This window comes from Rhipicephalus microplus, chromosome 1, assembly GCF_043290135.1.
Source record: "Rhipicephalus microplus isolate Deutch F79 chromosome 1, USDA_Rmic, whole genome shotgun sequence".
Lineage (NCBI taxonomy): Eukaryota > Metazoa > Arthropoda > Arachnida > Ixodida > Ixodidae > Rhipicephalus > Rhipicephalus microplus.
The window spans coordinates 302,517,746-302,530,262 of record NC_134700.1 but is presented as its reverse complement, the minus strand read 5'-3'; the positions used below and the strand labels follow the sequence as shown (position 1 = coordinate 302,530,262).

At 45.9% G+C, this 12,517-nt stretch overlaps 1 protein-coding gene across 2 annotated transcripts in view; it reads left to right on the top strand.

Moving 5' to 3' along the window:
- The window catches only part of Zn72D (Zinc-finger protein 72D), a 139,319-nt gene that overhangs the window by 107,747 nt on the left and 19,055 nt on the right, over window positions 1-12,517 (top strand). For both annotated transcript variants that reach the window (XM_037412247.2, XM_037412246.2), the window contains exons 15-16: window positions 7,165-7,262; window positions 10,159-10,291. In XM_037412247.2, coding sequence (XP_037268144.1) covers window positions 7,165-7,262; window positions 10,159-10,291 — 231 coding nt within the window. The remainder of the gene's footprint in view (window positions 1-7,164; window positions 7,263-10,158; window positions 10,292-12,517) is intronic.

Below are 12,517 nucleotides of genomic sequence, written 5' to 3'. Positions count from 1 at the left end.
GGGATTGTGAAATAGTTCGATATATCGAAATTTTGAAATACAACATATGCGTATAGAAAGCCTATATTAAGGCATTCCAGTCATTGAAAACAATTTTTGGAAACTGTAACAAGTGCTAACATGACTATTTGCTTACAGTATGATAAAGAATGAGGTGGGAACTTTGCAGGTTACCACACTTTATTTCGCATGAAAATAGTCCTTAAGGGAGGGACGAGGGTCTTAAAATAGCACAAAATTTAAAAAGTGCTGACTTGCAAAAATTGCAATTTGAAATACTTATACAGTCGAACCTCGATATATCTAACGGCGCGGTGATCGCGAAATAGTTCGATATATCCAGAATTCTATATAAAAAAATCGCGAAAAAAATGCGTCAACAGCTTGCTGAAAACAACCAACGAACTGTTCAAGCGTGGTGCAGTAAATACTCACTTGAACATTCAAACATAGTATTTATTGTGTTGGTTTAAAATATTGAAAAAGAGTAGCCTACTTTTTGTTGGCCATGGCGTGTTTGACGACTGCGACCTGAATATAGTCCAGGCGATCCATAAGTGATAGGCCGGTGCCTTCAATCGCGCCGCATTGGCGGCGCACAAGGGCCAAGGCAGCAACGACCTCAGCTGATGTCGGGAGCGGGGCACCATCAGCGCTTGCAAAATCCACGTAGGCAGTCTTCATTTGGCTGCTCAGCAGTGGCTTCGGCGACAATCTCCACATCCCTGAGCTCCGCCGTTGTGAGCTCACGGCGGAGCTCACGGATGTGGAGATTGTCACCGGACCTACTGCTGAGCAGCCAAATGAAGACTCTGCACGAACACTGCGAGCACAACGACCGATGCCTGCCGAGGCTACTGGGGAGGAGCTTGCAACAAGTGCGCAGTGTGCCGTTGACACCATAGAGACTGCAACGACTGCAAGCTGCAAGGCTGCGGCGCGCGTACGTCGCTACGTTAAAGTGGCATATGTACGTCGCTACGTTAAGTGGCAGATGCCTGCCGCATGAGAAAAAAAAAAACAGCTGCCACACCCTTTCTCTCCTTCATTTTGAAAATGTTCTCGGTCGCTAGCGTCACCTGTGGCGAACGGTGCAACAACGCAACACTTTGCATAGCCTCCGAAACTGTGGTGCACAGTTGCAGGCCAACTCCCCTGGGAGCGCGAGCCATTCCTCAGGCATCTTTCTAGAGGAGGCATTGGTGCAGCATTCATAAACGCCCGCCGCTGTACCGCTACTTTCGAGAGTTGCGGGGAAGCTCGCCGCCTGTCAATGGAGCGCGGGCGGTTTGGGGTGGCCGAGTTCGATACATCCATTATATGTCAAACTTTGTTCGAAATAAAAAAACAATAATGCATGCGATTTCCCGCGTGATATAGGAACCGTTCGATATAGGCAATAATTCGATATATCCGTGTTCGATATATTGAGGTTCGATTGTAGTCAAAAGTATGTTTTGGAATAATTTTATTTGTATTATGGCAAAATACCATTTCTTTTTGTTTAAAGCTTAATATGTGAAATTACAAATGTTTTTAAAGCTTGAAACAAATTTTCTTGGCATTCTTAGTTTTGTGAAGTTAATCTGCCTCACGAAAGGCTTGAACAAGTTTCTGTGAAGATATCTAAACAAACTTGGTACCACTCTTTTCCGCAGCACTTGAACTACAGGCTGAAGATTTTTTTTCTCTCAACCTTGACAGAGTCGCAATTATGATAACTACCAGCTAATTACTGGAAGCTCATTTTTACTTTCCAGGTTAATCATTTCTGAGCAAACAAATAGCCATTTTGGCATCTAGTTTGCTTCAGCCTGTGGGATGAACCTTTTAGGGGAAACACGTGGTTTCGAAAACCAACTTTTTTATTGTGAGTTACCATTACAACCCGTAAGGAAATACCTAAATATAATGTGGAAATCATTTATTACTTTTTTACTAATTAAGACATTTGAAATCTGTTCGCAGAATGAAATATATATTCAATAATGTGCATGCGCAGTAATTTTCATGACAGTAGATAAATAAAAAACATTTTTAAGGCCCTCGTTCCCCCTTAAACATGCCTGGCTTTTTTTGCGCACCGCCAAGTTCCAGTCATCCTTAGTATCGTTAAAGCTTTTCAAATAAAAAAAATTCGGTTCCTTCACTCACAACAGCATTGACGCTGAATGCTAATGCAAGCTCTGTAGCGCAGTAAATGAAAAGGCGGTCAGCAGCGTCAATCGCAGAGGTATTACACCTCCGTCGTACTGGCAACGTCGGTCGTGATCTCCGTATCGATGCAGGCAGAAACAGCTATGTTATCTGCACCGATAAAAGTCACTCGCTATCAGAGATGGTGCCTGGAAACGCGAGGCGCCGTACGCCGTTGTCAACAGCAGCAGTGTGGTCGTCCTGCGAGGTAGCGACAAAGTTGGCTAACTGCTTCTGGGTGCTCCTTGATATCGCAACAGATACCACTGCTGTGGTTAAACAATTGCGCGAAAAGAAAGCCGTCAAATGCTTTCATGGAGTGCGCGGGCAGTGCAGGGAGAGCTTGCATGAGATAGTGCCTTAAGGGGAGATGAGAGTCGAAAAATCGCGTTTTTAGCGAAATTTTTTGTATTTCTGATTTTTATTGCATTGTAATCTTCAAACCTTCTTCTTTTATCTGTGAAAATTTCAAAACTAAATTCGAACCGCAAAATGCAGAAAAAGTATGTATGAAGGCATCGCGGTGGCTCAAAATTTCGTGATTTTGCGCCGATATTGGCCATCTTTGACTGGGTGCTGCTCCCCGTCGCAGTGCCGTCCGCCATTGCGATCGGTTGGGAAAGTTGCGTCCGGCCTTCTTCGTACAACCCCGACAACCGCCAGTTTCGTACGTGGGCAAAAAAAATAAAAAACGAGGCCTTTTTATCACGTGGTTTGAGCGGTTTGAAACGCGCGGCACCCTAAGCTGCATTGCCATTGGCTACCGAGTCATTGTCAGCTGTGTTGGCGGCGGCCATCGGCATTTGGCCCGTCTGCTTTTCTGCGCGTCTACGCATATTTCCGCGATGACAAGCCCGAAAAAGTGCAACGTGAGACCGCAGAAGTTTCGAACGAAGCACAAGTTCAAGGGAAGGCGGCGTAAAGCGCCCCGAACGACGACGACGAACGAGAACGCGCCTACGTGTGCTAGGCCTGACGGCGGCATCGACGAGTGCGCGAGCGACAGTGGCTGCGATGAAGGCATTTCCTCTTAAGGCATTTCCCCTTAAGGGGAGCTGCTACTCGAAAAAGGATTTTCTTTAATAAGAGTCTGAATTTAACACAAATTGGCATGCTAATAGAGTTTTTTCTCCTCTTTTCAAATATGTCATTAATTTCATGTAGATTGCTTGGTTTTCTTTCTGCAGGTCTGATACTGCAAAATTATGGCCATTGTTATGCAACAATTCTGACCTATAAAAATTTGAGATAAAGCATGCAGATATAGCTGACTATAATCCTTTGGAACTGTAGAGTGCAAAAAACTATATAAATTTTGTGTGTAAAAAGGTGAAATACAATAATAAAATAGAAAAATTTACTATGGCTCTAGTTGCCAAGGGCTTTCAATGTTACGTAATTTTTGAAAAACATAATCAAGCAGCACTGACAATCTGAATAGATACTTGCACTCTATGGGCCTTCATCATGCTATGTGCAAAATTTCATAGAGGTATGACAATTCTAAGTATACGAACTAGCGTGTATAAGAAGCACAGATCACACAAAACTGCAAAAGGAGAAAAACGCATTTGAAAGTTTGAAACCTTTTTTTTTTTATCACAGAGTTGTTAGAAATGCATAATCTTTGGCCATAATGTTCAACAGAACTTTGAAAAACACTGCAAGTTACTAGAACTGTCCTGCAGCATAGGTTGTGCCCTCACGGTCCTTGCGAGCACTCTCTTCTAGCCGTGCCCTTTTCACTTCACGACGACGGTGGGCTCTTGCTTCTGCTGTCAGTCGCTCGGACATTCTCTTGATGCGCCTCGCATCGCGGGAATCACTGAAAGTAACTAGATCTTTAGATGGCAGTATGTTGAGCTCTTCCAGGATGTGGTCAAAAGTAGCATGACCCTTGTTGAACCACAGGATTGCCATAGCTGCGGTAGTCTCGACAACCGTTCGGGAGACAAACTTAGTCTTGGGGCAAAGTAGCCAAATTTTGCTGTTCAGGGATTCCGATGCGTTCTGGGTTTTCCCTTTGATGCATCGAGCAAGGAGCTTCTCATCCGTTAGCCGCTTATAAATGGGCAAAACAGCCAATCCCTGTGCTTTTGTCAGGAGAGGTGTGTGGCGTGGTGCAGGTTCACCAAGTGCTTCAGCGCGTTGATGTTTGCACCACGACTCTGTTCCTGCAGGGCAAAACTTGTGGCTGCCAGCATTGTCAGTAGAGCATGAGTGGAAGTACGAAGCCCATACTGCAGTGTACATATCCCGTACACTCCCCCTGTTGCTTGTTATGGCAATCTGATAGTATGTTTGGAGCTTCTGAATGGCTGGCTCTTTCATTTTCTGCCCTCGTGGTAATGGCACATGCAGCTTCCGTAGCGCGGTGCCAAGTCTCTTGGCCACATGATTAGTGCAGTCTTCTTTTTCTATATTAACTGCACTATATGCTTTGCTGTCACAGTCACTCAAGAATGTCATGAAATGCAGTGGGGTGTCATAAGTCAATGTTCTCTGCCAAGTGCACATTGCAGCCTCCGTTTCCATGGCATGGGAGGAACAGTCTGCATTTTTTTCACAGACTGGGCCATGGAATGCCTGCCACACTTCCTCGTCTGGGCCCATATCCTTGTGCCTACTGCATGTCAGGCAGTAATTTGATATGACCTCGAAGTCTAAGCAGAGGCCAGTATCTAAGGAGATAACTGCGCCAATCCCGTTGTGGCTTTTGTGGCCCCTCTTCTGCCAAGTGCCGTCGAACATAACAGCCACATCAGTTTCGCCTGCTACTTCTTTCGTCAACTCTCTGGATCGGCGCAAGTTTTCACTCACAGCTGCCATGGCAGCGGTGTGCACCTTCTTTGCTATCGAAAAAAATCCTCGGTGGTGCATTGGCTTTGGGAGTCCAATAATGGAGCAAAATCTTGACAATTGCTCATGCCCAATGCCGACAGTGCGTGCAGCCACCACCGCCTTCACATTTACAGCGAAACTATCTCGGGAGCTCCCACTGTCGTACCGTTAGCTCACTCGGCTGCTGCCGTCCGCCGTAACACGCAGTGACGTATAGGAGCACGAAAGAACAGCCGCTGAGCATTCGCTGTTTTCGCAATGAAGTTCGAGGAGCGACGAAAGTCCCTTGCGTTTTTTTGCCGGCTCCCGAACGGCAAGTTTTTGAATACCGCAAGCAGGACATGCCGCACCTGCCACAAGTGCCGTCAGCAAGAGGGTGTCGCACAAAACTGTCGTTGCACAAACCTCATCGTGCTGTCTTTCGTCTTTTTCGAAGAAGCCGAGCTTCTTTTCCGAAGCACTGACGAAAGAAAGCGCAGCGTCAATCCCTTCATCGCAGCCACTGTCGCTCGCGCACTCGTCGATGCCGCCGTCAGGCCTAGCACACGTAGGCGCGTTCTCGTTCGTCGCCGTCGTTCGGGGCGCTTTACGCCGCCTTCCCTTGAACTTGTGCTTCGTTCGAAACTTCTGCGGTCTCACGTTGCACTTTTTCGGGCTTGTCATCGCGGAAATATACGTAGACGCGCAGAAAAGCAGACGGGCCAAATGCCGATGGCCGCCGCCAACACAGCTGACAATGACTCGGTAGCCAATGGCAATGCAGCTTAGGGTGCCGCGCGTTTCAAACCGCTCAAATCACGTGATACAAAGGCCTCGTTTTTTATTTTTTTTTGCCCACGTACGAAACTGGCGGTTGTCGGAGTTGTAAGAAGAAGGCCGGACGCAACTTTCCCAACCGATCGCAATGGCGGACGGCACTGCGACGGGGAGCAGCACGCAGTCAAAGATGGCCAATATCGGCGCAGAATCACGAAATTTTGAGCCACCGCGATGCCTTCATACACATTTTTTTGCATTTTGCGGTTCGAATTTAGTTTTGAAATTTTCACAGATGAAAGAAGAAAATTTGAAGATTACAATGCAATAAAAATCGGAAATACGAGAAATTTCGCTAAACTTGCGATTTTTCGACTCGCATCTCCCCTTAAATTATCGAAGATGAGTGAGGTGTAACAACGAAGCTGTTTCCAAACGGTGTACGTATATGTCAATTGCGAAAGGGCACGCGACCTAACTTTCTTTTTATTACTGCATTTATTGCTGATTCTGAAAAGGGCCAGGCGCATTTTGGCGTTCCTGTCAGAAGAATCTAGTAGTGAGCAAAGCCTTGACCCAAGCTTTGACCCACGGTTTTTCAGCAGCCAGCTGCGCAGTCTCGTCCGTTCACCTGTGTCTCAGGAAGACATACGCGAGTTGTTTTGATGAAAATAGATTCTGTTAGTTGTGTTGATCCTTCTTTAAATTTAGTGGGAAACCCTACCCTCGTGTGTTCGGCCACTCTAAGCCACTATAAGACTGCAACGATGATGTTAGCGCTTGCGATTGAGATCCCCCACCCCCTCTTCTTTTTCACGATGTTATTTGTTTGTTTGTCTTGAGTTTTTTTTTTTGGTACTGAAAAAAAGCAGGGGAGCAAATAATTCAGCGCACCTCCCCCCATTGCGGAAATCTCCCGGATTCAGAATCTTTGAATTTGGCAGGTATGTATGTCTGCATCTTAACGTTCTGGGATACCTTGTTGACGGCAGAGACACTAGTGTCTATGCCGTCAACTAGTGCTTTTCAATGTGGCATTGCTATGCATTCATGAAAATTTTCTCATGATGCTGCTGGGAAAGAATGGAGACAGCTGATTCTTTCTGAAGTTTGGAAATGAAGATTTTGTTGTTTTACTAGCTCAGGTCGGCCACAACAAAATTGTTGCTTCAAGCAGATATTTTTCCACGCTCTGTCAGTTCTGTCATAGGGTTCAATTGTACAGTGAATGAAATAATTATTTCTTAGCCCATAGTTGGCAGATATATTGCCGTACCTGTATGTGAGCATGGAGTTATTTTACCAAACGGTGTCTTCCTTGTGAATGGAAACACTTGTCACCTTGTGAACTTCCCCTCATCACCCTTCTAGGGAGCCCTGGATTGCTGGACCCTTGTGAACGAGAGCCGGTGGATGCCCTGGCTGGGCTCACTGACCAAGCTCGGGAAGACATAACTGCCAGCGCTCAGGTTGGTTCTGTTGCCATTTCATGTTGTTAACAAACTGCGTGAATAACCTCTGTATTGTTCGTAGCACGTGCACCACAATTGGGGAACCTTGCCGAGATGCAGGCAGTGTCTAGAAAAAACTTATTGTAATTGTTTGAACATGCAGAAACTCTGTTCATACATGCAGTTATTATGTAGAAAAACATTTAGCGTTTCATTTAAAAACCCAGCTGTACCATAAATTCAGCGTAATCTGTAAGGCTTGTAGTTATCCAGGCTGGTGCGAGTTTGTGCTAGCCTGTAGCATCTGATGCAATCTCGCATTCTCATATTTGTATAAAGTGCAGAGGTTGCATGCAACTATGATTACACACTGTTGGGCACTAGCGTTTTCAGTGCGGCTTTTTTTCTGTTTGCTAGTGGATCAGGGGTGCAACTGCTGTGCCAAGTCTACAAATTTTATACAGTTCACAATTTTTGTACCGAGCTGAGCGAAAATCATGAATTGTGCCACGCTGCATCAAAATGCTGACCAGCCTCAGAATGTATGCAGTTGCGCTTATTTCAGCGAGAAATTGAGGTCACGTTGTCTACCTACAATTTGCATTGTCAATCGATCAATCCTGTTAAAGTGTGCACACCCTAACCCCAAACCACGGCTATGGTATATTAGAAACTTAGGGGGGGACACAGGTCTTAGAAGGCCAAAAATCGCAAAAAAATCGACTCCTTGAAGCTGACAATTTCGGAATCTGTACCTATTTTTGCACCTATCTGAGAAGTTTCTGGCTTCTCGCGTCATTATTTCTGGCGCAAAATTAATTTATAACATCCCTGTGAGATGAATGTGAGCGCAAATTGACGCTGAAATTGTGCTTTTTCCGCGCCGAATTGTTTCCGTTACACACGAGCTATCGTGTTTATCTTAGTCTCGTTTGGAAGGGTCGTTCTTCATCTTCAATTTCCCGCCACCGCTGGCTCGCCTTGCTCATTGTTTTTTTTTTTTTTTAGTAAATACGCGCCATCGAGAAGCACTAGCGCGCGATTCAATTGGGCTGCTTGGGGCACGTGACAGAACCTAGGCATCCGAAAGTGCTTCCTATGTTGTATGTCTTATGCTTTCTACTGTCAATCCCTATGTCATTTATAAATTTTTGACAGGTGGTTATTTCTCTATTGTAAGAACAATAGAAATTGTTATCTTGATTATTTAATTACCTAATGAAGCTACAGAAAAAATAACTACATTTTTAGAATCGGGGGAACAAACTAAGTAAGCATGCCCACTTTTGTCACATAACGCTACAGTTGCCAGTGACCCTTTAACTGTACAATAATCCCTTACAAATGAACAGCTCCACATCATCATGAAAGTGCACTGGGATCAAGATTGAAGACTTGCACTGTGTGCACTGTGCCTTTTGCTAGCCTGCTGCTCTGTTTGCCACAGAAGGTTTCTACGTACAAGATTTTAGGACTGAAGTGCCGATTGTTCTCAAAAGCAATGCTTTTGTATTGTCATTGCCCTAGAAATAGTCAACATATATTTGTGAAAAGTGTGGTGACACGTATCCCGAAGGATTACGACCTCTAGCGTGAGTCTGGTCTTAGCGAGCCGCAGGGCACGCGTTATCCGGCGCCGTGGCGAGAACACGGTACTGCTCAAGGTAGCAACACTTCATCGTGTGTGGCAACACCAAAACGCAGTACAGCCCGTTGCAAAGGCGCGGCGGGAAAGCAAATAGGTTTATTCATGTCACGGGTGAGAAGTACTACACAGGGTGTCGCGAGCACGTCTCCGTGGTAAAAGTGATTCACGGCGCAACCGGGACCAAGGCCGGGTTGCTCGAGCAAGGGCAAAGGCTCTCGCGTTGGCTTCGGAGAAATAAGGGTCGGCGTAGCTTAGCCACGCACTAGCACACTGTACCGCCCTTGACCGAGCGTTCGCAAAGGGGCAACAAAAAGTCGGCTTTGGCCTCTGCGGTCAACGGAGTCTGACGAGCCCCAAAAACGGGAGTCGACGGACGGAAAAAGAATGTGTGCTCACTGTAAGCTGTCCCGGAGAGATCAGACTCACTCCCCGACACACGCACGTGAAATGTCACGAGACCCCTTGCGCGCGGCGCCACAGTCAACATTCGCCACCGGGTGAGAGGGGTTAAGCGTCACTCCTCGCTCTCCCAGCGCGGGAGACAGCGGAAGAGGGATCATGTCGGGACATGCGAATGGTCGAAAAGGCGGCAAAGCCCGGGCAAAGGCAGCGGGCTAGCTTCCATTCCCACAAAAGTTGTATTCTCAGTAGTGTGGATCATAGTTTTCTATAAATACATTAGAGGGAACTCTGGCGCTAGTAACTATAGGAGCTGCATTGCACGACGCTTCAGCCAACATGGGAATGATGGGTAGTACACGGATTTGTCTAATCTTGGTACCTTTGGCTCTGGTTGACTTTGCGTGGCTTGTAGCTGTTTTGTTACTAAACAAAAATAAGCAAGTGTTCAGCAATTATGCTTCACTACCTTAATCTTTTAGGCATACCATTTCAAATCTGTTTCACGAAGTTCAGAAGGGCTTGTTCTTACCTTTGAAACAAAATTGAAACACAGGAATAATTGTTAGGTTAGGTTAGCTAACCCGAAAGTACAAAGACGAATTCAAGTTTCGGGTTAGGTCCGAAAGTACAAAGACGAATTCAAGTCTGTTTACTACCCATTATTCCTATGGTTGCTGAACGATCGCAGCGTCAGTCCCCTACAGTTAATTTTAGGAAACTCTGTGCTGTAGAATAATTACATGAAGTGTGCAGTACAAATTTGGCCGAAGTTTTCATTAGTTTTCATTCAAGATTGCCGGTCATCTTTAACTCGGTTTTTGTTGTGTGCGAGAGTATTGTAAAGTGTTGTCCTTTTTGTCGCAGCATGCTCTGCGCCTGGTAGCCTTCCGCCAGATTCACAAAGTTCTTGGCATGGATCCCCTGCCACCACCGAAGTTTGCCCGCAACTTGCTGAACCGCAAACGCAGGCGTGATGGCGAGGCTGCTGACCATGAGGGTGAGCCCTGCCATAATTCTTCTGCAGTGTTCAGACAGGTTGAACCTATGCTTGCTTGAGTCAAGGCCATGGAAAACACAAGATTACAGGTTTGAAAGGTCTTCCACTAAGCCAGTTATGTGACATGGCCAGTTCTTCGTAGATAGTTTCCTTAGAAGTGTGCTTTAATCACTAGAGTTTTCACACCCTTAGTTTGCACACCTTTTAGTCACTAGAGCTTGTTCATACTTTGTTTGCACATATTTTCTTGAAAACAGAATTTAAAACAACTGTACCACAAATCAGTACCTGTCAAGTCTCCCGGATTCAGACCGTTTCTTCCGTTTGTACGGTTGTCATGAAAATTTCCCAAAAATCAAAATTTTTGTGAGTGTTCTGGCCGCCTTGACAAAAAAGCAGCTCAATCCGCTCCAGGCTTTTTAAACCTACCCCATTTTATAATGAATGCGTTTAAGAGGTGTTCATCTAAACCTACAGTAGAATCTCAGTGATGTGAAATCGCGGCATATACGAATTTTGAAATTCCTCAGCAAAATTCCACTATGTCTATTGGACTAAAATTCGAATGTTACGAACACATTTCCTAATCGCGGCGGGTGATACAAACTTCAGTATGGAAATCGTCGAACGAAGGGTCTGAGCAGCGTTACCGAAGCTTCGGAAGTATGCGTGCGACCGGCGCACGCACCGTCTTCTACAGTGCGTGTGATTGTCGTTGGCACAACCGTTGTGGTAGACTAAAGTAGTAGACAGCAGTAGACTAAAGTCAGTAAATGCGTAACAAAAAGGTCACAGTTTAGCCGCAAGGACGAAGCGATGAATGCAGCAGCAACAGCACGGAATGTCACACTGAGAACGGCAAGCAGATGAAAACGCGCAGCGTGCTGCTCACGCACAAATGACACACGAAAACAATACACACAAAACGAGAGCAAACTAACATTGTTTATCGCTCGACATGTAACGCGCTGTTTGAACAAAACAAAGCGATGCTCGATACATAATCACTGCTACGGATGAGTACAAACTAACAAGTGTCCCAGTTATACCTCGCTGTATATGAAAAGTGCGCTGTTTTTGCAAACGGGGCCTGTGCATGCATAGACCGAAGATACCTTTGTGGGACCCGCAACTAATGCAATCGTTTAGTGAAAGCCGAAGGCACACAATTCTCCACACCGAAAGATGAGCGCGCGTGCACAAGCATCAACCCCCCCTCCCCATCCCCGCGGGGCAAAGTACCGTATTTACACGATTGTAAGACGACCCTTTTTTTCAAATTTGACAATCCAATGTTGGGGGGTCGTCTTAGAATCGAAACCCATGTATTGTCATCTCGAATAGTTTCCCGCTCAACCCAAAGCGCATAGTTTTCCACGTGCTTATACAAAAGCTTTTCTTTTTTTAGCATCTACTGCGCGCATTACGAGTGCCTTTATGACGAGCGCACGGCTCTTGAGGGAGCACCGGTAATCGATGGAAGAGCCGCCGTAGGGGGGTATTGGTAGTTGACGGAAGAGCTCCTCTTTGTGATACAATTTTCTAAGCGGGCGCGTCGCCGCGTGCTCCTGTCGCTTGTGTCCACGACCGGCTCTCTCGAGTCACTTCTGTCTGACATGAATGCCGTAGGCTCGAAGAACACTCGGCGCTCGTTTACGGCAGCGTTTAAGCGGGCTGCTATTCTTCATGCGGAGGAAACCAACAACTGTGCAGCAGGACGGAAGTTCGGAATCGGTCCTCTCCGCATGGGCGGCCGTCCCACGCGATGCCGTGGTGCGGTCGTTCGCGAAGTGTGGACTCACACTTGACGACGACGTGCTGTGGGACTGCAGCAGCAATGACGGCAGCAGCACCAGGGAGGACGACTCCAGCGACGATGAATAATCCTCCGCAACCACGTGAATAAATTTCCCTTGTGTAAAATGCGCGCGTTCTTCTTCTTCTTCTTCTTCTTTTTTTTTTTTTTTTTTGAGATGCGATTTTGGGGGGGTCGTCTTACATTCGAGTCACCTTACAATCGTGTAAATACGGTATGCGTCAGAGATAAGAGCGGGTCGGCGCAGACGAGCGTGGGCAGCTTTTTTTTTCTAGAGTGTTGATATATAGATAAGTATACATATATGCATACCTGCCAAGTTTTATGATTTTATCGTGAAGTGCCCGATTTTGAGCACATTTTTACGAGTATCGTAATGACAACTATATTTTAACGATTTTTCATGTTTC